We start from the raw sequence: 25,482 nt of genomic DNA, 5'->3' as shown, positions 1-25,482 counted from the left end.
ATAAAATAGATTTAGAGGCTATTTAATGCTGTAAATTAGGACTTTATTCAGTAGCTCATAGCAGTTTTTATTATGCATTTGCATTAAAGATAGTCGTATTGTGCAAACTTAGTTATTTACTGCTTGCTTTGATGACACTGAACTTTAAGAGCCTGCCCTTTAGGCAGTAGGTTATGTGAACAGCAATGAAAAAAACCTTTTTAGGATTGCACGTGTTATGTGGATTGAGAGACAATGCTATAATTTATTGATAGCTTTCCTTTTCTTTCCAGTGCGTCAAAGCTTTGGTCTACTATGATGTGCATTCCTGTAGACTAGATATTGGTAATGAAAAGGGAGATACTCCTCTCCATATAGCTGCTCGTTGGGGCTATCAAGGGATCATAGAAGTCCTGTTGCAAAATGGGGCAAATCCAGAAATTCAAAACCGGATGAAAGAGACTTCCCTGCAGTGTGCATTAAATTCCAAGGTATTCCTCTTTATCTTTGAGCCTGATTTCTTTCTGAGGCAATTCCACGGAGGTGTAGGTGCTTACCTGCTAATAGGATTTTGTGGTCTGGTACTATTAAAGTGAAAATGTGTGTTGGCCTTTAAGGCAGAAGGGTCACATTTTAAATCTAGTAGCATGAATATGCTCTGTGGTACAGAACACAAACTTGTAAATGGGTACTTTTAATCTGCTCAGCCATAATCTGTTACTAATATTAGGTTGTCAGCTAATTTGTGTTTCAATCAGTAGATTCCTCTTTAAGTGGAGTTACATTGGTTCTCTTTATTAATATGTTTATGCAGATTTTGTCATTGATGGAATTAAACTATTTAACGTTTGAAAGAGGACAGAGTGCTTCTGAGGTAACAACCAATGCACATTCCCAAACTTTTTTCTGCCTATGTTTAGCCTACTTAATCTAATATGTAACTTTTCCTGGTTTGTTTTGGTTTTTTTTCGCCAACTTAAGTCACCACTTAGGTCTCCTCAGCACTCAACAGAAACTTTCAGCAGAGGGTCTTCTGTGTCCAGCCTGTCATCAGCATCAACTGATATAAGGCAAGAAGAAGTGAAAAATAGTTATAAGGAGGTAAGACTGAGGTATAAGTTTTGGCAATAAGCAAAGTGAGGGAAGCTCGAAGAGTGATATTTTGCAACACTGTTTTAAACTGCTTTGTCAGGAATAGCCTTCTGCCTGGTTTGGAAAATGGAATGCTGCTGGCCTCAGGTGCTTGTCATCTCAGTATCTAAACACTTTTTTTTGTATGGTATCTGCTCTGCTGGGTATTTCTAGGGAAAAATTGAAAGCATATTTGGAGTTCAGATTCACTGCAGTTAGCTACATAAATTGAGAATTTGTTGAGTTTTACAAAATTATAATGGCAATCCCCCAAGGACCTTGCTGTTCTGTCAAGGAATTAAATGTCATTGTTAGCTTACAGAATCTGCCAGGGAAAAGAGATGACTACAGGCATACTGGCAAACATCTTGACAAACTGGAATGTTAAGCTTTCAAAATAGGCATAGGAAATTAATTTTGTAATATTGGAAGAAGTACAAACTGTATACTAAATACCTTGCACATAAATGTTTGCTGATTCTGCTCTCTCCACACCAACCAAGATGCTGTCCTCTGAATTTTGTCATGTGGGACCTCAGATCTATGCTTTCCATTTATCCCCTCCTGAGACTGCCACATCACCACTCCTTCTGATGCTTCTCTCTCTATTTTTTCCGAGTCATCCTGTTCCATTTTTTTACTCATTTGACCTCAGTATTTTTGTTTCTCTCCATATCACCTCTACATTCAAATTCTTCCTTTTCCTACTATTAAAAGATTCTTCTCTTGTCAAAAGTTTCTGTTTTCTAAAAGTGTTCAAGAAACTCAAAGATTTAAAGTTTGACTGGACTATCTTATTTCACACTTCATTATCAGTTACTCTCTGAAAGCCTCAATGTAGGAGTGCACCTCCCTGTTTGTACAGCAAGCACTCTAAATAAGGTTCTAATGTACATGAAAGTTCGCCTCATAGATTGAGGATTTGTTTTTCCTTGAAGGAACAAATTTATCACACCCCAAGAGCCAAGACTGGAGTTCAAATCAGGGAAAAAGATTACAAGCAGCTTACACGTTAGATTCTTGGGGTTAAGGACCTTCCCCTGTAATCCAGCTTTAGGTCATTTCTGTTTGCCAAGTTACACGTGGGCTCACTGCTTTTATTCTTACTAAGCGCAGAGGCCAGGGCCAATCCTGAGAACTCCTTGAAGGAGTACCACTGGAAGTAATGGGAAGCTGATACAGTCAGTTTTCCAGACTTCAAGGCTTAGACTATGGATTGAGAGGATGCAGTTAGATCTTTATTAATCAATACTGCTGATGAATTAAACTCTTTGCCTAAATTAAGCATTCATGGTGCATGTCTTATATGTGGCTTATTTATGCCTTAGAAAAGAGAGGGTAAAAGAGCCAGGCATGTAGATTTGGAACGTCCTCTGTTGGAACTAATAACTCCTTGCACAATTTTAATTTTAATAAGCTTTCATGAAGCTTATTAAATGATTCTTCAACAATCTGCAGAGACTGGACAAGTTGCCCGTGGGTAGTTCTACTGGATTGTCCCTGCCCTTTTACTGGCACCTCTCCTGTTTCTGTCAGGTCAGATCTCAGCTCCCTGGTGTCGGTGTAGAGGAGTGGGGAGGCCCATGCATCTCATTCTTCTGCTTTCACCAGCAGTCAGAGGGACCGGGGGAATGGCATCGGGGCACCGAGGAGCATCTTCCCTCTCTTCTTCCCCCACTACAGAGCGTGTGCAGGAGAACATCCACACCAGGCAGTCATGCTCGGGCATTAGTTGGCCTGAGCATACACACACTTAATTGGTCTAATGATGGTCCCCTGGAGTAACTCTTTGAGTTGAAGAGACTGGACTTCTGCTAAGCATACCCTTTGATATTTATATCTTTTCAGATTTTAAGTAAGTAAACACATTTCCTACTTAGAGTCAAGTTAGATTTGTAAATGCTTGGTTTTTTGACATGGGGATAAACCAGTAATCTGCAGATGTGAAATGAACAATGGAAAGTATCTTTTTCCTCTTAAACTCTTGTTTCTCAAATAGCAAAATAAAACCTGCCATCCTTTTTGTGCTTCTGATAGCATATAGTAGCTCAGCAAGAGTCCAAACAGTATTAATGTTTATCAGGGCAGAAATTTGTCTTAAGTAGGGATTTTTAATGTTAGGTTCACAACAGAAGGGCATGATCAGCTGCTGATGATGTGGCATAATAATGTGTATTGGCTTACGTGGCATTGTTTATGTGTGGACTACATGGCCTCTATTTAGGTAAGTACTGTTTATCTAACTAAGGAAACCAGAAAAGCCACAGGCCTTGCACAGCTTTTGTATTTCATAAAGAGAGAGAAGGTTTTTCCTTTAAAACTTCATCAACGAATATGACATGGGTCAGCAGTAATCCTACCATGTCAGTTTAGGAGGTTAGTAAAGGACACAGGATTTTCTGTATACAGCTTAATACCAATACTAACAAAGCCTATAAATTTTCTTCGTACATAGGTGGAAAAACTCCTAAGAGCAGTTGCTGATGGAGATCTGGAAATGGTGAGTCTTAGTATGACTGTTGAATATTATTGAATTCCAATTTACCTTATTCAAATTGAGGAATTTATTTGTTAATATTATTAAGTGAAGAATGCTTTGGGTAATACCTTCCTTCAGCAACAGTTAATCAGATTCAGCTCATTTTCTACAAAGAATATTCACTCCATGGCCCCAAATTATTTCACCTGCAGTGCTTTAAGGCCCATTATTTTGACACTTCCTTGACCTCTTGCACTAAAGAAATTAATTCCTTTGCAAAGGCCTGTCATTTAAAAATGTGTGCATAGTCACCTCTAGGAGATGCAAAGAACTTGAAAAGAACAACGTTCAGAGGAGGAATGTTGAAAAGAAATTTTGTGGGAAAGAGCAACTTGTTTGTTTTCAGGTGCTCAAGCTGCACTAGTCAAATGCCATTATTAGATAGGGGAGTATGGTGGGCTACAAAACTGTAAAAAGATACGTATACTGAGATCACAATATTGGACTGGTTATGCAGTCAACACAAAACAAAAAACAACAAGCAAATAGACAAATTTTCAGGTAAACCTATTTTTTGACAGCAAATGCAATAGAAACTGTTATTCCCAGTTGCTTGTTCCTGTGTCACTGAAGTACATTGTTATTTTCCCATACGTGAATTGATGCATGTGTCTGAGTGGCAGGGCTGGGCACTGGTTCTGAAAAATGAATGGTGGGGTTTATAGTCTGCATTTTTTTGACGTAGGAAGCATTCCAGTCATACAGTGTTTTTAAATCCACAAATGCTTTTTTATTCCTGAATTGCCAGGTTCTCTAATGCTTTCAATATGTCTACTCTTCATTGTGTGTTTGCTGAATGCAATAATTGTGCGTAGGTACTGTAAGTGAAAAAGGATCCTTTTATTTCATTTGCTGTGATACCTTTTTATTAATATTTCATGCAGTGAGGAAATGTAGGTGGCACCAATCAGCGCAGAGAAATTATCTCAGGGCCATACAACTTTTCCTGTAGTTTGGATTTCACTTGAAGTAGATAGCTGATGGCTATAATAATACCAATTTCAGAGCTGATGTTCTGCAATGTGTGATACTTACCTCCTGTCTTGACATATTTTTTAGTTATTATTGCCTTTTATTCCTGAAAATTTGAACAATAAGGTGCTTCCAATGTCATTCTACTGAAAATTTGAAGATGTCAGAAAAGTCTTTAGTTTTGTCTTTGGAAAGATGTATGAGGTAGTACATTTCTTAATTGCTTTGTAGTTCACAGAACAAAATCATGAACCTGTGTGAGAATGCAGGCCTTCTCTGCTGGATCCATGTTCTTAGAAGTTTGTTTAGGTGATATGTATCAAGAGTTACAGATCAAACAGTCATAATAAAATCGATAATCTGTGTAACAAAGTACATACTGTGTTAATACTCACGTTTTATTCCAGTTAGGTGATAGAAGCAAATTCATTTATGAACTGATAGAGGAAAGAACCATTCAGTTGTTAAGTAAATAGCATTATCCTAGTTTACAATGTTTTCCCGGTCAGGCCTTAAGTCATTTCCAGAAGCAGCAATACATGCAATGGTGATTTTTTGCCTTCTTCCTGACAAGTAGTAAAACGTAAATGTATTACAACTAACTTTTCATGGATTTTGTGAAAATGTAAACTGCATCATGAGAATATTTAAAGAAAATTAAATGTGGTGCTATAATCTGCTGGAAATTATTATCTAGCATTACTCAACAGATATCAGCAGTGAAAAGCATTCAGAAGTCTAATATATGCATTCAGGTGACAGAATCACCATATTTTTTGTGGCTTTACTTTCCACATTACTCAAGTTGATGTAAAACTTTTCATTGTAAAGAGATTTGTCCAACTGGATGGGATGGCGAAGGTTATGGCTTGCGTTATCTATTACAAAACCGCGGCTATTTAAAGACTCTTATCTTCTTCTGGCAGCCTGAGGTCTGTCTCCGTAGGAAGAGAAGCAGCAGTAGGGGCAGTGGTGTTGCTGTAGATTACGCTGTGATGGCCAAGTGAGCTTTGCAAGAGGAGGTGTTGGAAAAAAAGTGCTATGAAACTAGAAGATTAAAAATAATAGTACGCCATGATTGTTCAGGAAGCCAGAAAACAACCTTTGTCATCATCGTAGTGTCTGCAAACCTCAGAAGCAAGTATGGCTTAGATTGGAGATAGAGATGTTAGTTGATGACAGTTATTTTAATTAGCTGACTCTATGGCAACTAATTCTACATTTTGAAAATAAGATTTAGCCCGCTTTGGTATGTTTACTGTGTCTGTAGTGAGATGTATTTTGAGACAGTATGGGGGGAATATGTGTACAGAAAGGATTAAGCTTTATTCTCACAATATGTTTCAGAGTTATGCAGCAGCTTTTTTTGAGGGAGGTTCTCAAACTGTGCTTTTTATGTATTTAGTGGAACAGAGCTTGGACATTACAGACCCTCTTCTGTTAAAAGTATTTGATAAGAGATTGGTCAAACTTCTGTCAACGGCATTAGGGAAGAATTGACTTTGTCTCAGTGTAGAATACTGGATTAAACGCTCTTCTGAAATTCCTTCCACCCTGCTAGTCTTGACTTTTCTGGTGGAATGGATATGTGCAAATCCACCACAAAAAAAGCAAATCTCTTGTATGAAAAATCTTACGGAGCAGCTAAAAGTTTGGCATACAGGGTACAGTGCCTCTGGAGTGCTCTGCTAAATATTCCAGGGAGAGAGTTACTCTGCAGTGTAAAGAACGTTTTAGATGACAAGTTAACCGGCAAAGGGATGTTATGGACAATTTCCTGAGATGCTTCGCTGTGTGTCTGCTTAACCGTACATTTAACCTTTTGACCAAAAAAATCTTGAAACAACAAAAGAAAGGCTACTAATTAGGAAGAGGTATGTCAGCTACCTTAAAAGCTTCTAAAAAAGAGTAAAATCTTCATATCCAGTATGTAATTCTGTTACTTGCTGTATCTGGGAACTCCCCAGAAGATCTGCAGAAGCTCCACACACAGGTCCCTGATCTTCCTCGTCTCGGTTTTAGAGTGCTGTGACATTAGTCCTTTTCATGCACCTAGAAAAAGGTGACTGTAACGTATCGTCCCTTGCGTTATGAGACCAGTTTAATTCCCACTTCTCTCTTCAGTTTCTGAAAGACTTGTCTCATTGAGTTTAATACAAACTCAGAACAATACCCAAGATAGATGTCAGGCTTAAACATTGCCAGGTTGTGTAATAATGGAGACTTAACACAGTCACTGCTACTTTTAAGATGTCTTTAGTTTACAGTGGATTAATGAATTCTAAGGTAAAAATGTATTTCTTAAACAGCTTTTTTTTTTTGTTGCATAAAATTTAACATCAAATTAACATGTGTTAAGCATCACTGTTTGCAAAGTGCACATGGATGCTCTGAGTCCTAAGACTTGCTTCATTGAAGGGCTTCTGTCTTCCTCAAAAATGAGGCATTGTACTTTGAGGAAAAAGTGAAGCTGTCAAACTCCTGGGAGGTGAGAGACCTAAGAAAAGTCAGTGCCCCTGCAAAGTTTTGGATATTGGTTAAAGATTGTAATCCTTTTCACTTCTTATGTTTGTTAAAGTAAAGGATGAAACAAAATTCACATTGATATGAGCTGGCGCAAATCATCTGAGCTAAAAGGATTTGAAGGGCTTGAGAATAGGTGAACAAGGTCTTGATTATGCAGCAGGAAGTCATTTAGCATTTACTTCACTGCTGTATTTGGCAGACTTTCTGGCTGCTTTGTCAGCAATAACATTTGATTTTTCAGTTTGGCCTGTGGGGAGCTGATGCCAGGACGTAGCTGTATAGTCTCCCTGAGATAGTCATAAGCGTATGTTTGTGAAATCTGACTTGTCTACATATGCAAATATATTAGGACACAGAACCTTCAGAGTCTATAAAGGAGGACTTGCTTTTTATGCCAGGTACGTTATCTCTTGGAATGGATGGAAGAAGACTTAGAAGATGAGGATGACACAACCAGTACATCAAAACCAGAATTCTGCCATCCGTTATGCCAGTGCTCAAAATGTGGGCCAGCACAAAAGGTTGGAATGGTCGTTCTTCATAAAGAATAATTTATATTCTTGTACTGTAACTTTTAGGTCTAGGAAAGTAACATTCATATTGCCCAACACCTCTGTAGCTCTGTCTAAAATGCAATTAAGTATATACAGAACTTAACAGAGTTCATCTGATGTCATGAAATTTTTCTCTTTAAATTGAAATGTGTAAAATTTTGGATATAGGAACATTGTTCAAGGACTCGCTTAATATCTAATGGAGTGAAAAAACTTCGCAGTTTCCTTTTAGAATGAGTGGATCGCTGTCATTAAGGTTTAGACAGTTTTGAATAAATGGGAAAAATCTTTTTCTAAGCCTCACTTTCTCCTTGTTGTCTTTTATAGTTTATATTGCTGTTGCAGAGTATCTACTTATCTGTTAGTAATCAGTTTAGCAAGAAATACCTGCTAATCCTATAATCAATGTAGTGCTGATAAAGTCTTTTTTTAATTGCATGACATCTTTCATACCAGCTACATCTAAAACCTCTTCAGACATGAAATATAATTGCAAAGACTTCCTTTTCAATTGCAAAGACTTCCTTTCCCCTTATTTATCACAGACTGTAGAGGAGAATCAGACTTTACATACACCTTTTTAAAAAAAAAAAAAAAAAAAAAAAAAAGAAACTCTCCCTCCGGAGCCTCCAGACAAAAGCTCAGAGACTAAAACTCCCCCGGCCCCCTCGCCTCCCCGCTCGGAGCAGCCAGCGCCCTCCCGCCCCACGGACTGTGTACATAGCGGCCCTCTTCTTCCTCCGCCGAGGTGGGGAACGAAGTTTTCCTGGATTCTTGGTGTATAGAAGTTCGTCCCGTTTGTAAACCGCGGATTGGTCCCCTTCTTCTTCTTCTTTTTTTTTATTTTGGTCTTTCTTTTTTTTTTTTTCCTCTTCCTCCCTCCCCGAGAAAAGTGATGGACTTGTTTTCTTTTCTCCCGCTTCCCCTCCCCGCCTCCTACTCTCCATAAGCTTTTACATCCCCCTTTTAAAAAAAAAAAAAAAAAAAAAGAATTTAAGTAAGGAATGATGTCAGCTTATTGGAAATAGAAAACCAATTACTTGCCTTTCAGGAAGAAAATGTATTACAGTGTCTGAAGGTATATGTAACTGGACAAGTCATTGCAAAATAATTCAAAGTATAAGTTTTCAGCATATTGGGTACTTTGAGGTAACATTATCCATATCAATTAACTGAGAAAATGTGAGACGGCTTAACTTCTTCTAAATTCCTCACCTCTACCTTATGTCTATTTTGTGCAGGCTAAGAGCATGTTAGTTGTCCTGAAATGCTTCACGTTCACACTGTGCTTTATTCTCTGGTAACGTGACTCCATGTCCCCTCAGTACAGAGATCATGCCCTAAAGATGCCAGAGCCCAAAAGTTTATTTTATTGATAATGGGGGAAGGAATGGCATTTGCTGTGGAATTTACTGCTGAAAGTAATGTAGAAGGATGTTATTAAACATTAATTATTCTTAACCACTGTATTAGGTAGGCACACATTTAAAAGCACGCAGAGGATGGGCAGAATGGGAGATTCTCTACCACTGTAAATGTTAGGCACCTACACAGTGTGCAAGAGAAGTAAAAAAGGATGTTCTGTGCTGCTGTGTAAGCCATCTTCTAGGTAGTTTCCTTATCTTGACTGCCCATGGAAGTCTGTTCTCTGGGCCAGTGCTACTTGCACATGAATAAAATTGATTTGAGTTTTTATCCTTACTATGTCGAGCTTCATGTAGCAGTAAAATAGGTGTACAGTGTCTGTCTGCAAGAGCATAAATGACTGTATAAATGAAAGTAACTCATAATATTAACACTCCCATATGTATGAGCATCCTAACAGCTATATAAAAACTGTAAATTTTATGTTGGTCTCAACCTGTGCTGCTTTAGCCTCTTTTTAAAATCATGGCTACTGTTCCTGGCATTTCCATATGTGAAGCTATCATGTTGGAAGAAAAGAGAGAAAAACAAAAGTAATTGTTCTGTTGAAAAATACTACCAAAGCTGCTTGGGTGTACTGACTCATTTCCTGAAAGTCTCAAACTAGGATCTGTAAGCAGACTAGGCTTCTTGTAACATCCCTCAGCCTGTTTTGTCTATACCTAGCAGGTATTTGGCTGCTTTTTGGTCAACAGAAAGTAACATGATTAATTGTATAGCTTTGTTGTGTATTTTCCTCAACAGAAATTTGCCAGGATCTCTGCTAACGGCCTTGGAGTGAATGTTTCAAACCAGGATGGTTTCACACCATTGCACGTGGCTGCGCTGCACGGGCACTCTGAGCTGGTCTCTCTCCTGTTGAAACACGGAGCCAGTATCAGTGCCAAGGATGCGAAACAGGCAGTTCCTCTTCACCTAGCCTGCCAGAAAGGTCACCTCCAGGTAGCAGAGCCTCTTCATAAATGCAAGCTATTGAACACTTAACTGCCAACAAAAAGCTGTTTTGTGAAATTATCAGCAAATTGGTAATTATAATAATAATAATGATATTAATCAACAAGAGTCAACCAGTAACAGTGAAAATTAGTTTGGTGATTCCGTTTTTACTTACAATATCTAAAATCTCTGGATGGAAAGGAGATCTTTCAACTGAAGCAGTTTCAGTAGGCACCTTTTTTTCTCCTAAATGACCTGAAATAATGGTTTAATGGAAGTACTGCCAATAGCTACGGTCATACATCACTTTAAAAATTCCTTGTGCAGTTCAATCTTCCTATGTATTTTCTCTCTGTCTATTCAAGGAGGTTATGTGTACATCTGTTGATGCAATGAACTAGATATCTTCAATAGCCACGGCATTAAATATTTACTGTATTTTCCACTCATTTAAGTAGATTGAGCCAAGTGGAGCTCTAAGGGTAGCAGAAAACCTCATCCCTGACTTGAAGTCAGGGAAGCCTAAGCAGTGAAGGAGAAGCATGAGCTAGTCAGGGGAGGCTATTAACAGAGGAGGGAGAGTAAATAAGAGGGGGAAAATAACGATTGTGAAAAAGCAGGTGCAGACAGGTAAATGGGAATACGCGGAAAAGTGGAAGACTGGGGTTTTAAGAATAAGGGGCTACGGACTGCAAGAGGAAAAAAAATGGAGATAATTGTGAAGTTGATGGGGAGACAGAGCACTAGGGAAACAAGAAGAAAACGAGAATGCAACTCAAACTTGTAGTTGAGTATTTCCAACATAAAGAGCTCCTTCCAAGTGAAGGAATTCATTCTTCTGATGAGTTTGGAAAGGGGGAAAGGATACTGTTGCTGTGGTGGTTTGTTTTTGTGTTTAGTTAAGTTATTGATTATACATGTTTTTCACATCCCTCGAGTTTTATCTTCTGGCTTCCAGTTGCTTAAGGATTTTTGTAAAAGCGTGTGGTAAAATATGAAAATTAGTGTGATAGGGAGAGATGCTTGTGGTTATAATCTGTTTGGCAAAGATAAGACTTGTTTTCTCTGTCCTTTATTCTTCCATTTCTTTTTCACTCTAGATTTCAAAAAAATGTTTTTAACTGCATGGTTGTGGTTAGCTGGTATCTTAAAGCATTGTCACTTCTTTCAATAGGTGGTAAAGTGTCTGATGGATTACAATGCTAAACAAAATAAAAAAGACATATATGGAAATACTCCTTTAATTTATGCATGCTTGAATGGTCAGTATGAGACTACGGCCTTGTTGTTACAGGTAAGATCATCGAAAACAGAATGTTCAGAATAGTATTTCTTACATGATATCTGTGCTTATCCAGTACTATCAGTATTTTTAGTTACGTGTTTGTCTGTCAAAACTACCCAGAGAAAAAAGAAGAGTATTTGTTACATCCTTTCAGTGTCTTCCCTTTGTGGTGTTTTTATTAGATAAATACGACTTTACTGTTATACAGCTAGCTGTTTTTATGGACCTTTTTTGTGGCAGGTGTTAGGTTTTCTTGCCTATGATTCTATCACATACGTTTTTTCTCATTTTTTTTGGTTATTTTATTTTTTAAATGTCCCTTAAACTTGGAATGTGGAGTAGATACATGCAAAAATGAAATGAGCTGATCCATGATATTGTGGCTATGAGAGAGGAGGAAATAATACGATCAGGTGGCTTATTGTTGAACCGGTGATTGCTAGCTGATGCTTTTTGTGCTTCATACACAGCTACGAGGCTTCTCTTGCGTTGTTCTCATTCATACATTGAAAATAAAAGAAGAGAAAACCGTAATAGTAATGTGCTGTCTCTGTTTCATGCTATTCTGTCTTTATAACTGCACTTTTATGTCGCTCTCCAGCGTGGAGCTTCTGTTAACCTCTCCAATGCCAAAGGGAACACAGCGCTGCATGAGGCCGTGATGGGGAGGAACGAAGCCCTGGTGACCTTGCTCCTTCAGAATGGTGCCATGACGCACTTAAGGAATGAGAGGAACTGCACCCCTGCAGACTGCGCTGAGCCGGTGAGCCCAGGAAGAGCATTCCTGACCTTAGGTTTTCCTGATGTTCCATATGCATAATGTAGAAAGGAAACCAAATATAAGTATTTGACACCACAGCATTTGCCAAGACTTCTGCACTTAACAAGTACGTGTGATACAAAGACTAAGGTGCCTGTTTATTGTACAACGTACAATGTGGTACCTGTAGTATGTGAAACCTGTTGTGTTTCTAAAATGAGTTATCCTAGTCAAAAAGGATGAGTCTAGAAAGGGTGAAAACACATACGTGAATGAAGATGACATTAAAATCTATGCTAGTAATGGTGGAGAGAGTAGAAGAAATACCGAATGTAGGAAAATGAACACCTTTCACTAATCAGTTACACAGCTGGCAATCTTCCTTCTTCCGCCCATCATCTTTTGCCCTTGATGTCTTTTGATACCTTTTATCTTATCATCAATAACTCTGACCTTCCTCTGTATTAATAGCAATAACATCGTATGTAATATTAAACTGTAAAGAATTATTTCACTCTTTACATGATTTGATGCACGGTCTCTATCTTTATGCGCTTAAATAGCCTCTGAGATATAGCCTAATGACCACAAAATTCTGTTCTGAATCAGTTTCAGTATGTTCATTACCATTTAAACTGAAATTAGCTTAATCATAAATAATAGGGTTTAAAAAAATACGTGAAGCTACAAAATCGTCATTTTGGTACAGTGCAACTTGTGGAACACTGATTTTGTCCCTACTCAAAATGATACAATTTAAAGTTTGTATTCATGAGGTATTTTTGTGTGCATTACATTTGTTTTGGCGACAATTAACTAACACATACTGCATAGACTAGAATCCTAAATTGTACTGATGTTTTTCTTTTTCTTTAATAATGGTGAAAATGGAAACTTTTAAGAATTCAAGTATCATTAAGTTGCTGGAAACAGCACCAAGCTATGTATCTACATCAGCAGAGAAAGAAAAGGAGTATGAGCAGCACGCTACTATCAAGCTAAGAAAAAAAGGTACAGGTCATATTCCCCCGGTATGCATAAAAAGGGATTTAGGAATTAATGTGCGACTACATCCAGTATTTTATATAATTGATCTGTGTCAGTCAACTATTTTGCATCTTTATTGCAGGTAACACCCAACATACTATAACTAAATGCAGCAGACTTTGTATTACATTCATGGCATTGCTGCACATTCAGTTTTCACTTTTTTGCTGTGTGTGTGTGTGTGTATTTTATGTATGAAAGCATTTAAAGTTAAAAAAACATTCCACATTTGAGATGATACAATTAACTGTGTAATAATTGTCCCTTTCAGTGCAAAGTAAACCAGAATAATTTAAATCACCTCTAGTTGTCATTACATTGTCCTAAATAGGATAGGGAGTGGCTCTTCCATGCGTTACTGTCTCTCGTATTACGGGACAGAAATAAAAGCTACAAAGGTGACTGTCTCAACCATTAAGCATGGTTTGCAGAAGAGTGACTTTCAGCGAATGGCAGTGCATGGTGCTGGTATGTTGGGACGCTGGTAGAGCCTGACAGAGCCACGGAGCTGATTGTGATGTCTTACGGCCACTTGAACATGGTAGTGTCGCCCTCCATCCTCACCTCTGCCTCGTTGCCCTAAGATTCTGCTCTTGCTTATCCACTGTTTTCCTTATGCTGGCTCAGAAGTTTTTCAGGTGAATTTTCAGGCTGATGCAGTTCACTAGCAGGAGTGCCCACTTCAGCATGAACTTAAGTTAGGCTTTTCAAAATAGCTTTTGCCTGCTTCCCTAGGAAAGATTGTGAATGTTTTAATACAAAACCAAAATTAATCACAGTTTACTGACGCCTGAGATTAATATAGTTCTTTCAAATATTGTGAGAATAGTTCTAAAAGAACAATAGAAGATATGAGTAAGTAGTATTAACAAAGAGATGGTATAACATCTGTGTATTAATGAATTCAGGTTTGTAAAAGTTTGAATTAAGAGCCTCAAAGCCCAGAATTACATGAGCTCTTCAGAAGCTTGGCCAGTCATGCTAATCTGATGAAGAATGCTTACTCCTACAATTTAAAATGCTTTAAAATTTCCAAAGATAAATTATGACTCTAATTCAAGTTATTACTATTATACTTTTACTGTAAAATTTTAAATGTAATGTCTGTAGATACCACTTTTCATTCAGGGCTTGTTTTTTTTTTAATTCTGAAGTGTGACTCAGTTGTAATTTTAGCTGCCTGTTCTTTTAAACCCCTAGTGAATTCTAAGCCATGTGAGAAAGCCGATGATCCCATAAGCAGACAACTTCAACTGGTCCAATCAATTAACAGATTTAACAAGTAAGCATAGAAGCTTCCTCAGAAGTATGTTTATTGTTTCCCATAAGTGAACAAGAAATGCAACTGTTGATAGAACCCCAAAGGGGGTCAAGCATTGTTACACATCACGTACAGATGGTGGTATCACCAGACAGATGTTCTAGGCGTGACCCACTCCTCGGTGGTGAACAGCAGGAGCGAGGGAAGCACTACAAACGTATTTAAAATTGGGTTTGCACTGATACTTAGTGTACCAAAAATTAAGAATTTAAGAGTTAGACTGCTTTAAAAATATTATCTTAGTGCTTCACTCAGTGGTTGGGTTTTGCCTATGATCTTTTTAAACGTTAATATATATTCTGTTGAAATACATTATATATATATGTATACACACACACACAGAGGAAATACTGGTTGCCTGTCACTTTGTGGAGGTGGTGTCAGATCGTGGCTTTTCTGTGTAGAGATAGTGCCACCGTGTGGATTTTCTATGATTGAGACTTCTCTGGAAACACTTCAGTAGTTAAATTTACATTCTTTAAAATATTTTTTTAGAGCAAAACATTTACGGAGAACAATAACAAGAGATAAAAGCATCCCTAATTTTGACTATCAGTTATTGCATCAGGTAAGTGGAAATACTTTCTTGAATTACTTGTATAATACGGCAAATCTGTTTGTTTTATCTGCCATGAATATAGGTATATAGAGCAGGAAACTTTCCTTACTACTGGTGGTTGGTGAATCCCAGAAGTTCTGACCTGTTTGCTAAATTGCTAATATTTTATCATTGTTCAAACTTTGGTGGTTCTGTAATGCCTGTTGAACATCTTATTCCTACTTTTAAACCTTTTAAGCCTCTTATTGCAGGCTTCATCTCCGTCTTGTTTTTTGTGTCATGTCTGGCAAAATCGAGGTTATACCAAGGGTTGGTAAACTCCTCAGCTTACTGGAGCTGTAGCCAAGCAGAGATGCTATTTACAAGAGAAAAAGTTTTCAGTAGATTAAAATTGGGGTTTGCACGATGTCTGCTTGTAGGACGAGATTGTTTGCAAGGGCGTTAGCAAACTGCACGTTGTGCTGTCAGCTGTGACAGAAATGCGTGTAATCAATTAATGTACGGCTGGGGGCGCTGTGGCATCCTACAGCGCTCTGACTGCTGGATGCTGCCCTCCCTCCAGAGCATGTGTGCTTCCTCTTCCTCCTTTATACTGCCTTTGCCTCTCACTGGGCCTTCTGCTGCGCCATTTCAGCACACCAGATCAAGAGAAAAACTGACCTATTCAAACGAAAATGGATTTCTATCAGGTTAGTTCAGTAGCTGCCTGTTATTAGATTGACATGGCCTAGGAATTGCAGACTCTGCCGCTCATCTCCATCTAGAAAATGGAATGCTGCTCTAATTCGTAGAGCCCGGATGAGATTAAACATTTGCAAAGAGCCTTGAGAATGCCAAACTAACGCTATAAACTGTGGGATTTAAATTTTATAATGGTGGATCGCTGAGGGCAGTATGTCACACAAGCACAGCAGGTGTCAAAAAACTACTGTGACCCTGATACATAGCACTTTAACCATGTGTGACCGTCGGGACTTGGTGAATTTGCAAGTCATACAGCTCTGAATTGTTAGTGGGTTTAAACATGTACAATCTCCATCTGAAACTTTTACAAGATTCTTGCCATTATTTCAGTAAAAGGGTATCATAACTGAGGAGGAACTTCTTCACTTTGAGGGGGCAGAGCCCTGAACAAGCTGCCCGGGGAGGTGGTGGAGTCTCTGTCTCTGGAGACATTCAAACCCTCCTGGACATGTTCCTGTGCAATCTGCTCTGGGTGGCCCTGCTCTGGCAGGGGGTTGGACTAGATGATCTCCAGAGGTCCCTTCCAACGCCATATCATGCAGTGATTCTGTTATAATTAATTTCTTTCTTCAGTTCTTAGAAAAACTGTCACTAGCATGTTTGGACCGTCCTTTTTGTCTTAGTTATTTTAACATTTGCAGAGTGGCCAATAATCAAAGAGATCCACTCACTCTGACAAGGAGGAATCAATCAGGAGCAGATATGGAAATGGTAGAGAAGAATAGTTGGAATGATCAAAAAGAGCCTTTAAGGTCAGTGGGGATGGTGGCTGTCTCCCCCCTGACAGATGAGATCTGAGATGGGGAGTTTTTGCCTTCAGCAGTGCCTGGTGGAGCCCATCTCTATTACCACTTACTCATTTCTTAATGGTGAAAGAGATGGCTGTTAATTTCAAGTACCTTGAGACTTGCATTACAAAAGTTGATTAGAAGAGTTACGATGAGATACTGCAGTGAAAATAAGGTTTGGAATGCCTTCATTATCCTTTCAGTCACTGATTTGTGTGTAGGCTGGGGCTCTTATTTTCTCATTTGCAGATGGAATGAACTTCAACAAGGCCAAGTGCCAGGTCCTTCCACACCAACCCCCTGCATCGGTACAGGCTTGGGGAAGTATGACTGGAAAGCTGCTGTGGTCAGACACTGGAATAGGCTGCCCAGGGAGGTGGTTGAGTCACCATCCCTGGATGTGTTTAAGAGTCATTTAGATGTGGTGTTGGGGGATATGGTGTAGGGGAGAACTTTGTAGAGTAGGGTTGATGGTTGGACTCGATCCCAAGGATCTTTTCCAACCTGAATGATTCTATGATTCTGTAATTACTGTCCTACAAAGTATGCTATTTTTAATCCTTGGCTGTGTTCTCAGTATGAAGAATACCATGAAATAAATGTGATAATTATATTCAAGCAACACAATATTCATACTACTACTTTATAATGAAGAAAGTAGACAGTGCTTTTAACGTACCATTTTTCTATCTCTTTTTTTCAGTTAGCTATTAAAAGCTTTGATAAAACCAAGTTAAAATCCGTTGAAACACTGGACCAGAGCACAGTTAAGATTATTGACACAGGATGCAGTGGTGAGTTTGTGAAACATGATGACATGATAGAAGTTCCTCACAGGAGTAAATTAATGCACCGAAGACACACTGTTAATGTGACACTTTCAGCAGAAAATGTCAGCGATAATAGTTTAACCAGCCCTAGAAATCCAAGTATTACACAATCAAGAGACTGCTGTGATGACTTGCTTTCAAAACATTGATAAGGGAGTGCGAATTTGATGTCAAAAGCTGAGGAACTAGGTGGTGTTAATTTCAGTAACACTTCACTGTGTATCAAAGAATTCAGTGATGCTCTGCAATCAGAACAGCATGTGAGGATGACTCTCTTCAGGAGAAACAGACTGTTCCTAGCACTTTCGAAGACTGAATCCTCTGTTTATATTGGAGGGAACTACACAGCCAGATCATGACTGATCTCAACAAACAGGGACGGACTGAGACACAGACAGCAAAATTGCTTTCCTATTCTATTTAGCACTTATTAAAAAAATATATGTAACAGTAAACCAAACCAAACCCTGTATTGTATTTTTCAGATGCTTACTTTGTTGTTAAGTCTCTGAATAATTTTTGCATTTTCAGTTTTTATCACTACATTGGATAAGTATATATAAGTATCTCTATATTTATATATATATATATAAAATATATTGGATAACAAGGTATTTATTGCTAGAGGTAACTGAAATGTCTCTATTTTTATTGTAACATTACAAGCCGTTATAGTATATATTTCTGTATATTTCAGTAGCTGGGAAAACAATGGTCCATAACACCTGTGACACCACATTAGAAATTTATACATGCTATTAATGTGAAGGGATGTAATCCTTGCTAATTTCTTTGCAACACTCCCCTGTATGGGATCTGCAAGATCAAGTTCTTACACAGGAGCCAAGATACTAGGAAAAAGTAGAGAGCCCTTGGCAAAGCTAGACTTTGGACTCGCTGTTCACTGCCTAGTAACAGAAAAATTTGCAGAATCAAGAATGTATAGGGACATGTATACAGAGCAAATTGGTTAAAGTTGTTGTGTTTGGGTGGTTTTTTTTCCTTCCTCTAAAGCAAGTCATGCAAAAATGCATAAATATTCCTGATTCTAAATCTGGGCAACATGCGTGGACAAAACTGCTGCTTAGGAGCCTGCTCCAGACTGCTCTTTAAGAAGGTGAAATTGCCATTATGAAAATTACTTCTCACATCAGTAAGCATATGTTGGAATAGGCCAAATATTATCTTATTCCTAGAGGTGATTGCTGAAGAACTGAAAGCTCACAAGTAATGAGAGATGGCTGCTGCGATTGGGACTGCACCTTCTGTTTGGGTTACGGTAGGAGAATGTGTGAACAGCACAAGCCAGGTTTATAAGTGCAGTATTTTTTATTCTTGGCTCATCCAGCTTGCATTTTATTTCATAAACTGTTTGTATGAATAATTCTCTTTCTTTTAACTGTGGTATTAGTAAAGCTGGAAGACAACACTGGTGATTTTTTCAGATAATTTTTTAATCTAAGAGGTAAAATGTGCAGTAAGTGCACATATGGACATTTAGTGATGAGGGTCGTGTTTATTTTTCTAATAATTTATAAGTTCATCTGATTTTCTAATGTGCCTTGGATTTGTGCCAAATGATGGAAAGAAAACTAGTAAACTAACTCTTGAAAATGTTTACTTTGAGTGCTTTTTTAAAAGCATCGAGTCCTTTATGCAGATTTCCTTGCTTTTGTTTTTGAAGACCTCACCTGGTGTCTGTGTCTAAAGTAAGGGATCTGTTGGAATTTACTCTCAAGTTCAGTACAGCTGCCTTCTCTCCTACATTTATGGAGGTCTATTATTAGCTTGTGTGGTTTTGGATTTAAGGCACAGAGGTGTAAGTTTTTTAGTGAAACTGTTTTCAAGTAACTTCCTTCTCTAGCTCTGCATTAAAAAAAAAAAAAAGAGTAGGATTGACATTCAGCTATTACAAGCCAAAAGACCAAGAGGAAAGAGATATGAACTAGTTTTATCTTCTTTTGACACTATAAATTTCACCTAGAGTAAGTCACTTATTGTAGCAAAAATAACCTACATATTAGAGAGTTTAAGATACAAGTAAACTGTCATAGATCCAATTTCCAAACTACATAGTGAAAATTTTGCTTGTGTTTTAATTATACTATGTATCTAACTATATGATTCTTGTCTTAAGACTTCTTGACAGTATGGATGAGAAAAATCAGTTAATTAGCTTTTTAATACATTAGAAAGCTTATGTCCAGGCACTTGGGATATATAGGGTGTGAATAGGGAAAAAAATCCAAACACTCAATGCCAAACAGTTCCACTGGAATTTAAATGATGGAAAGATGACAACTAACAGATTATTTAGCTAACTTAAATAGTTTGCAAGTTTCCTTTGCCGTGCTTAAGCAAGCTCGTAATTAAAAAAATACCTTAACGTTCAAAAATAGGATCATCAAAGGCTAAACTGGAACAGGATTTGAAGGGAGTACCCCTATGCAAATAGACTGAAGTCCACTTCATGACACGTGATTTGTCTGCAAAGCATGTTAGTGATCTCTCCAGTTTAACTGCAAAAGGTTCCAAGTTAAAATAAATGCAAAGCACTACAGCACGTTTTGACAACCTTGATATTCTGGAACAGCCTTTTTAGAAGAGCAGCAAGGTGATAAAGCTTCTGTTGTTCTATGTAGAATTTGATAAACTCGGAAATGGGAATATGAAGCATAGTTGCTTAGGGTATATCTGTAGCCCTAACAGGAAAACTTTTAAACTACCTGTCACCACACCTTGGCTTGAATCGCTTTGCACTGGAAAAGGGTCATTAGTCTAAAGAAATTTAGCTACACTCATGAAATCACTGAAGTTAAGGAATCCCAGTTACAAATGTGGACAAGCAAAATGCCCAGTCTAGTCCAAACGAAACAAAAATAATGACTACTTAAATATTTTGCACCACATTCATGCAAGATGAAAAATACCCACTAGTGCTCACTTTGAACAACTTTATTCAGTTCCGAAAAACACTGCAGTTGGGATCATACATGTTCTTGTTTTGCCAGAAAAGGGTTTTGTGATGGTAGAGTGTTTATCAGCACATTACAGTATTTATCCTATGTATTTCCATAACCATATTTTGAATAAACATATAGCACAAGTTCAGTTTTACTTTATGCATGCAGGAGTTGCAGAAAGTTTAGGAAAATGTTTTTTTCAAGGTAAGAAACGCTCCAGCCATTTGATAAAAATGGAGGTAGTTTTAAGAATATACGATACCGAGTGTCTGAACAGTGCTGTATTACACAGTTAACTTGCTTGAGATGGCTTGATAATTTCATAGGGGAACAGTTCAATTGTATGCTGGTTAGTTTCTTTATACAGACTGCCTGACATGAAGGTCTGTGATCCAAACACTACTTTGATACCTTCACTTAATTTTATAGATTTCCGGTAAGGACTTGAGAGCCAGTGAGCAGCTGGACAGGCTCCCTGCAGGGGCTCAGGCAATCTCGTTCTTAGCACTTCTGTGATTACAGCCTGGAGGTAAGTCTCTCAACTCCCAGAGAGAGCGGCTGTTCTGTGCTTCACGCTTGGCTCCTCCTCACATTACGGTATCTCCAGCAGCAGCAAGTTAAATGTGTGCAGGTGCTGAAAGCATAGCTTACACGCTGAGTAAGGGGCAACAAAACATTCATGCTAACAAAGCAGGGGGGAGTCCCACTGCTCAGCCTCTTAGACTACAAAAATTTAAGTTACAAAATCCCCTTCTCAGATTTACTTTACAAGTTCATTTGTTTGCCTTTTTATAGATATATAAAAAAAAAAAGAAGCGTAAACATTTTCAGATTTTGCATTCTGCCTGATTACAGAATGTTGCCTTTTTCCAGGCCTTTTGTTTGGCAGCCAGTCTTATGGTGGTATTAATAATCATCCTCTTCATCAGAATCCAATACTTTCCTTCTGTTGAACTAAAATGAAATACATGACGTGAAAATAGAAGGGACACAGTTAAATCCAACATAGAGCAAGCCTTTCAAACTCCACACGTTTGACAATGAATATATAATACGTGAGCAGAACATTCACCCCTCCACCTGCCTTCCCCCCAGCCAAATCCCTGCCTGGGATGATAGTGCAGGACAGACACGGGGTGACCTGGGTCACAACAAACGCCAACATCCCAGTGCCAGCATCTGCAAACTGTGCTACTGATAAGGACTCTCTGATTTAACCCAGCACTTACCAGTGTAGGTTAGAGAGGTGGTAAATAAAAGTTCAAGTTCTACCATGATTTTTTCTGCTCTATTTGATAACAAATTAAAATTACATTTTGGAAATAAATCTTACCTTTACTGTTGTTTTCTTTTCTGTTTGCTGACTCACTTTTTCAAGTATTTCTATCAAACCTTGTTCTGATACCTAGGAAAGCAAAAGCTGTATAAACACAGTCTGAGAGACAGTTACTATCTAACAACCAAATCATACTTTACCTTCTTATAAAAGGCGTTTGATGGAATTATATAGTAGTATTTAGAAGCTCTCAATTGCTTTTTTCAGTTATTTAATTTACAGATATTAAAAAAACCCCTTTTCTAGAGTGAATTAGGTTTGAAAATGAACACATGTAAGAAAGAATTAGAAAAACATTAAACTCACCTTTCCAGCTAGCTGTCCAAATCTTGCCATCTGTATGAGATAGTTCTCTACTGCTTTTGCTTTGTCTGGTTTCACAAGTGCTAAATTACTTACTGCAACAAAAAGAGGCTCTGTTCATTTTGTTTTAAAACATACTCAATATCTGCACTCATAACTAAGAAGTGACAAATGTCCCTATGAAATTGTCGTCTTCATGCCAGGATCATGAAATAAATTAAAAAAGGCATTTTTCTTTTATGTAAAATAAAGATACAAGATAGTTATATTCCTTATTTTTAAATATTTGTTCCTAATTAGATAAACTAATTTTGACTCTCACTACAATTCCTACTATTAATTAAAAATTATTGATTAACTACCATCATTCAGATGCCAGTTAACTCCCCCAATCATTGATATCATATCTTCCCATCAACAACAGTATTTTTCTAGTCTGACCTTTATACAAGTACATAACGTGCTTGATTTGAGCAGCACTGGAAATGAGTGTTTTCTATAAGAAAGGTACCTGGATACTTACATCTTGCACGAGCTGCTTGATCAAGTACTTGAGCTAAAATAGTATTTCTTATCTCTGCTTCCCTGTAATGAAAAATTAGCCATATGTTAAAAATGGGATTTCCTAAAATAATATGCACAAAACAGCAAACTACAGAAGACTTTGGATTTGTGCAAGTGACTTCTTGAGGTAACTTCAAACCTTACATTTACATGATTTCTTTAATAGCATTTTCTGTCCTAAGTATCTCTATGTACACTGACAAAGTTACATAGCTGACAACAAAGCAATCCAAGAAATCAAGACAGAGTTTACTACTTACACCTTACTGTTTATGACTACATCTTAAAGACAAAAGCCTTGCTACCCACTGTAAAGACTCTGCATTCAGTTCCGTGTGGAATTTCACCAAAGGTGTTGTACGGCAGAGCAGGCATAAGGAATAGCCCATGCAATTGCAAGACAGAACTAAAGCTCATGTACTTAGAATTTTTCAGTAGGTCCTCATATAGTATTCAACTAAGTATTTGCAGAACTGGCATTTCAGTTTGTGCATTTCGGGTAATACAAACTTGGACTGTGCAAAGTCTAGCTCTTAAAATACTTGTTTTCAACTTCCTATTTAGCGCAAATACTAAATGCTGTTTCCACGCTAACCTCTGACATGAATCGTTTTCTTGCATGTTTTTAACTGCAATAGATGTCCCAGAAAAATCAAATCAACTAGGAAAGCATGTTCCCACTGCACTAACAGAGCCAAACCTAAACTCATCACTCAGACAAAACTCCAGCGTGGAAAGAGTTCTGCCTGCCTTCAAGATTTTCTTATGACCAACCCTGAAAAGGCAAGGTTTCTGAGTTCCAGAAGGAGATGACAGTGGGAGTGACAATGCTTCCCCAAAATATTCTCTTGCATCACTAAGGGTCATGAGATTACTGCACTCAGCTGAGTCCCAAAGTGAAAACGAGCTGCTACTGATGTTTTCCTCCACACCCTCTCACCCCAGTCAGGGTTCAGGCTGCCTCATAGCTGTTGTGCATCATCCAAGAGAGTCATGCCTTGGGAATTACACTCGGATCAATCAGATTTTAGCTATGCTTGGATTAAATTTTTGACATTTCAGCTTCTTTGCTGGTGGTTTTCCCAGCAACAACAAAAATATTCCGGTGAGTATTCCAAAGAAATTAAATACTCCAAAAATTAAACAAGCAAAAGGTTCAAAACAATTAGATATAAGACCAAAAGTCAACAGTTTTCATTTATACCTCTGTTTTGCTTCCTGTTGCGATGGATCACTGGAAGGATCCTACAGAATGAGATAAGAATAAATATGATCATCCAAAAACATTCCATACAGGATAGTAAGTTTAAATATTCCAGCATAGTCAATGTAAGCAAAACCTGACTGCTAAGCCTGCCTGACCACAGACGAGATCCTGAAAATAACAATCTGCTGCCCTAGTAAATAAATGTGCCATACTATGCTTTTCCTCACAAAGCAGTAATACAAACTAGTGCAATTACGAGCACTACCAGATCCATCCGGAGACTGTTGTATGTTTGGATGTTAAAAGGCCTTTGAGTTAAGTCTAAGATAATAAACTTTCCCAAAGCCCAGAAAACAGCCAACAGCATTTAAAACCTATTAAAATAAGATAAGGGCAAATGAAATCCATGTAACACTATTTATCAATACAGAAGAAAACACCATCCTAGCATGTACTTTAGGACGAATAGAGACAGCCTAGACGACTACTCAGAAGCAAGTAACAAAAAAAAATAAAGGGAAAAAACTGAACTTTACGTTGAGTCTGCACCTCAAATTTTATAGGTAACATTTCAAAGTGTGAAAGCAGAACGGGAAGCCACACAGAGAGAGGAGACGAGGCTGATTATAGGCATGGAAGGAGCCCTCGCAGGAACGACGACACAGACCGAGAACACCGATGGCTGCGACGGCCGGTGATGGGAAGCCGTGCGATCCCCAGCGGCAAAGAAGGAGGCCGGGGAGGGGAGGGGTACGTACCAAGCCTTCCGCGGCAGCAGCCAGGGCACCCTGGGCGGGCAGGGGGAGGCAGGCCCCAGCCACTCTCCGGGGGCGGAGGCCGCAGTCGGCAACGGTTCAAGTCAGGGCACGGGGCCGGGGCCGGGGCCGGGGCCGGGGCCGGGCCGGGCCCGGCCGCCTTCCGCTGCCCCCCTCAGCCTCCAGCCTAAGCTTTTATTCAAGCGAGGCCTCCCCAAGGGGTAAGGCCTCCTCCCCGCCGCTCCTGCATCCCCCAAACGCCGGCCGCCACGCAGCCCGGAGGGAAGGGTCCTGCCGCGCCCGGCGGCGGGATATTGGGGGGGCGCCCCCGCACCTTACCCCGTGCTTGGCCTGTAGCTCGGCCAGACGCTGCTGCCGCAGGGCCTCCAGCTCCTCGTCCGCCATAGCTGAGGGGCGGGCACCGCCCCCGCCCCGCGCCTGCGCCACCGTCCCGCGGCTGAGCGCGGGGACGGGCCTTCCCCGGGCGCCGGCTGCGCCTCACGGCGCAGCCGCCGAGCGACAGCGGCGGTGAGTCCTCCCCCGGCGCATTCCCCGCAGCTTTCCTCAGCCCCGCTCCATGCGGCAGTTCGCGGCGCTGCCCGAACGGCAGGGCCAGCGGCGCGCCCCTTCCCTGCCGCGCCCCGGCCTGCCGGGCGGAAGCCTGCCAGCGGCTACTGCCGCAGCGGGGGGGATGCGGCGAAGAGAAGTCGAGGAAGCTGCGGTCCCTCACTGGGAGCGGCTGACTGGAGGAGCGCAGGTCAGGCCTGCCCGCCCCCAGGGTGCGGTTCCGCGAGGGGCAGGGCGGAGCGGGGGCGTTACGGCGGGTGAGCGGGTCTGGGCTGGGGCGTCCTGGTTTGAGCGATATGGAACTGGTTGCTCTTCTAGCGCCTGGGCGCAGGCAGGGCTGTGTCCGGCACGGCGCTCCGAGCAGCGGGGAGGTGCCCGTCTGCCGGCGGGA

The 25,482-nt window shown here is 39.5% G+C and overlaps 2 protein-coding genes across 10 annotated transcripts in view; one reads left to right on the top strand and one right to left on the bottom strand.

Moving 5' to 3' along the window:
• ANKRD27 (ankyrin repeat domain 27) overlaps positions 1–19,012 on the top strand; it is a 44,149-nt gene extending 25,137 nt beyond the window's left edge. For 5 of the 9 annotated variants that reach the window (XM_014942283.1, XM_014942286.1, XM_014942285.1 and 2 more), the window contains 12 exons: positions 273–470; positions 794–853; positions 961–1,080; positions 3,566–3,610; positions 7,546–7,668; positions 9,871–10,068; positions 11,237–11,356; positions 11,949–12,110; positions 13,010–13,118; positions 14,355–14,436; positions 14,971–15,043; positions 17,270–19,012. In XM_014942283.1, the coding sequence (XP_014797769.1) occupies positions 273–470; positions 794–853; positions 961–1,080; positions 3,566–3,610; positions 7,546–7,668; positions 9,871–10,068; positions 11,237–11,356; positions 11,949–12,110; positions 13,010–13,118; positions 14,355–14,436; positions 14,971–15,043; positions 17,270–17,545 (1,566 nt within the window). In that variant the 3' untranslated portion in view covers positions 17,546–19,012. Of the gene's footprint in view, positions 1–272; positions 471–793; positions 854–960; positions 1,081–3,565; positions 3,611–7,545; positions 7,669–9,870; positions 10,069–11,236; positions 11,357–11,948; positions 12,111–13,009; positions 13,119–14,354; positions 14,437–14,970; positions 15,044–15,596; positions 15,724–17,269 lie in introns of those variants that run through there. The other 4 variants (XM_014942287.1, XM_014942288.1, XM_014942289.1 and 1 more) reach the window with 4 other exon arrangements.
• Positions 19,013–20,336: 1,324 nt separating this feature from the next.
• Positions 20,337–25,097, bottom strand: PDCD5 (programmed cell death 5). Its single transcript, XM_014942294.1, has 6 exons — positions 24,864–25,097; positions 23,767–23,807; positions 22,522–22,583; positions 22,002–22,093; positions 21,693–21,764; positions 20,337–21,313 (listed from the first exon to the last, which is right to left on the bottom strand). Exons 1-6 carry the CDS (start codon positions 24,927–24,929, stop codon positions 21,266–21,268), a joined length of 381 nt encoding a protein of 126 aa, XP_014797780.1. The 5' UTR covers positions 24,930–25,097; the 3' UTR covers positions 20,337–21,265.
• Positions 25,098–25,482: the final 385 nt, after the last annotated feature.

Source organism: Calidris pugnax, unplaced genomic scaffold (genome assembly GCF_001431845.1).
Source record: "Calidris pugnax isolate Ruff unplaced genomic scaffold, ASM143184v1 scaffold28, whole genome shotgun sequence".
Taxonomy (NCBI): domain Eukaryota; kingdom Metazoa; phylum Chordata; class Aves; order Charadriiformes; family Scolopacidae; genus Calidris; species Calidris pugnax.
Note: the sequence above shows the minus strand (reverse complement) of the source record. Positions and strands in the feature narration are given on the sequence as shown.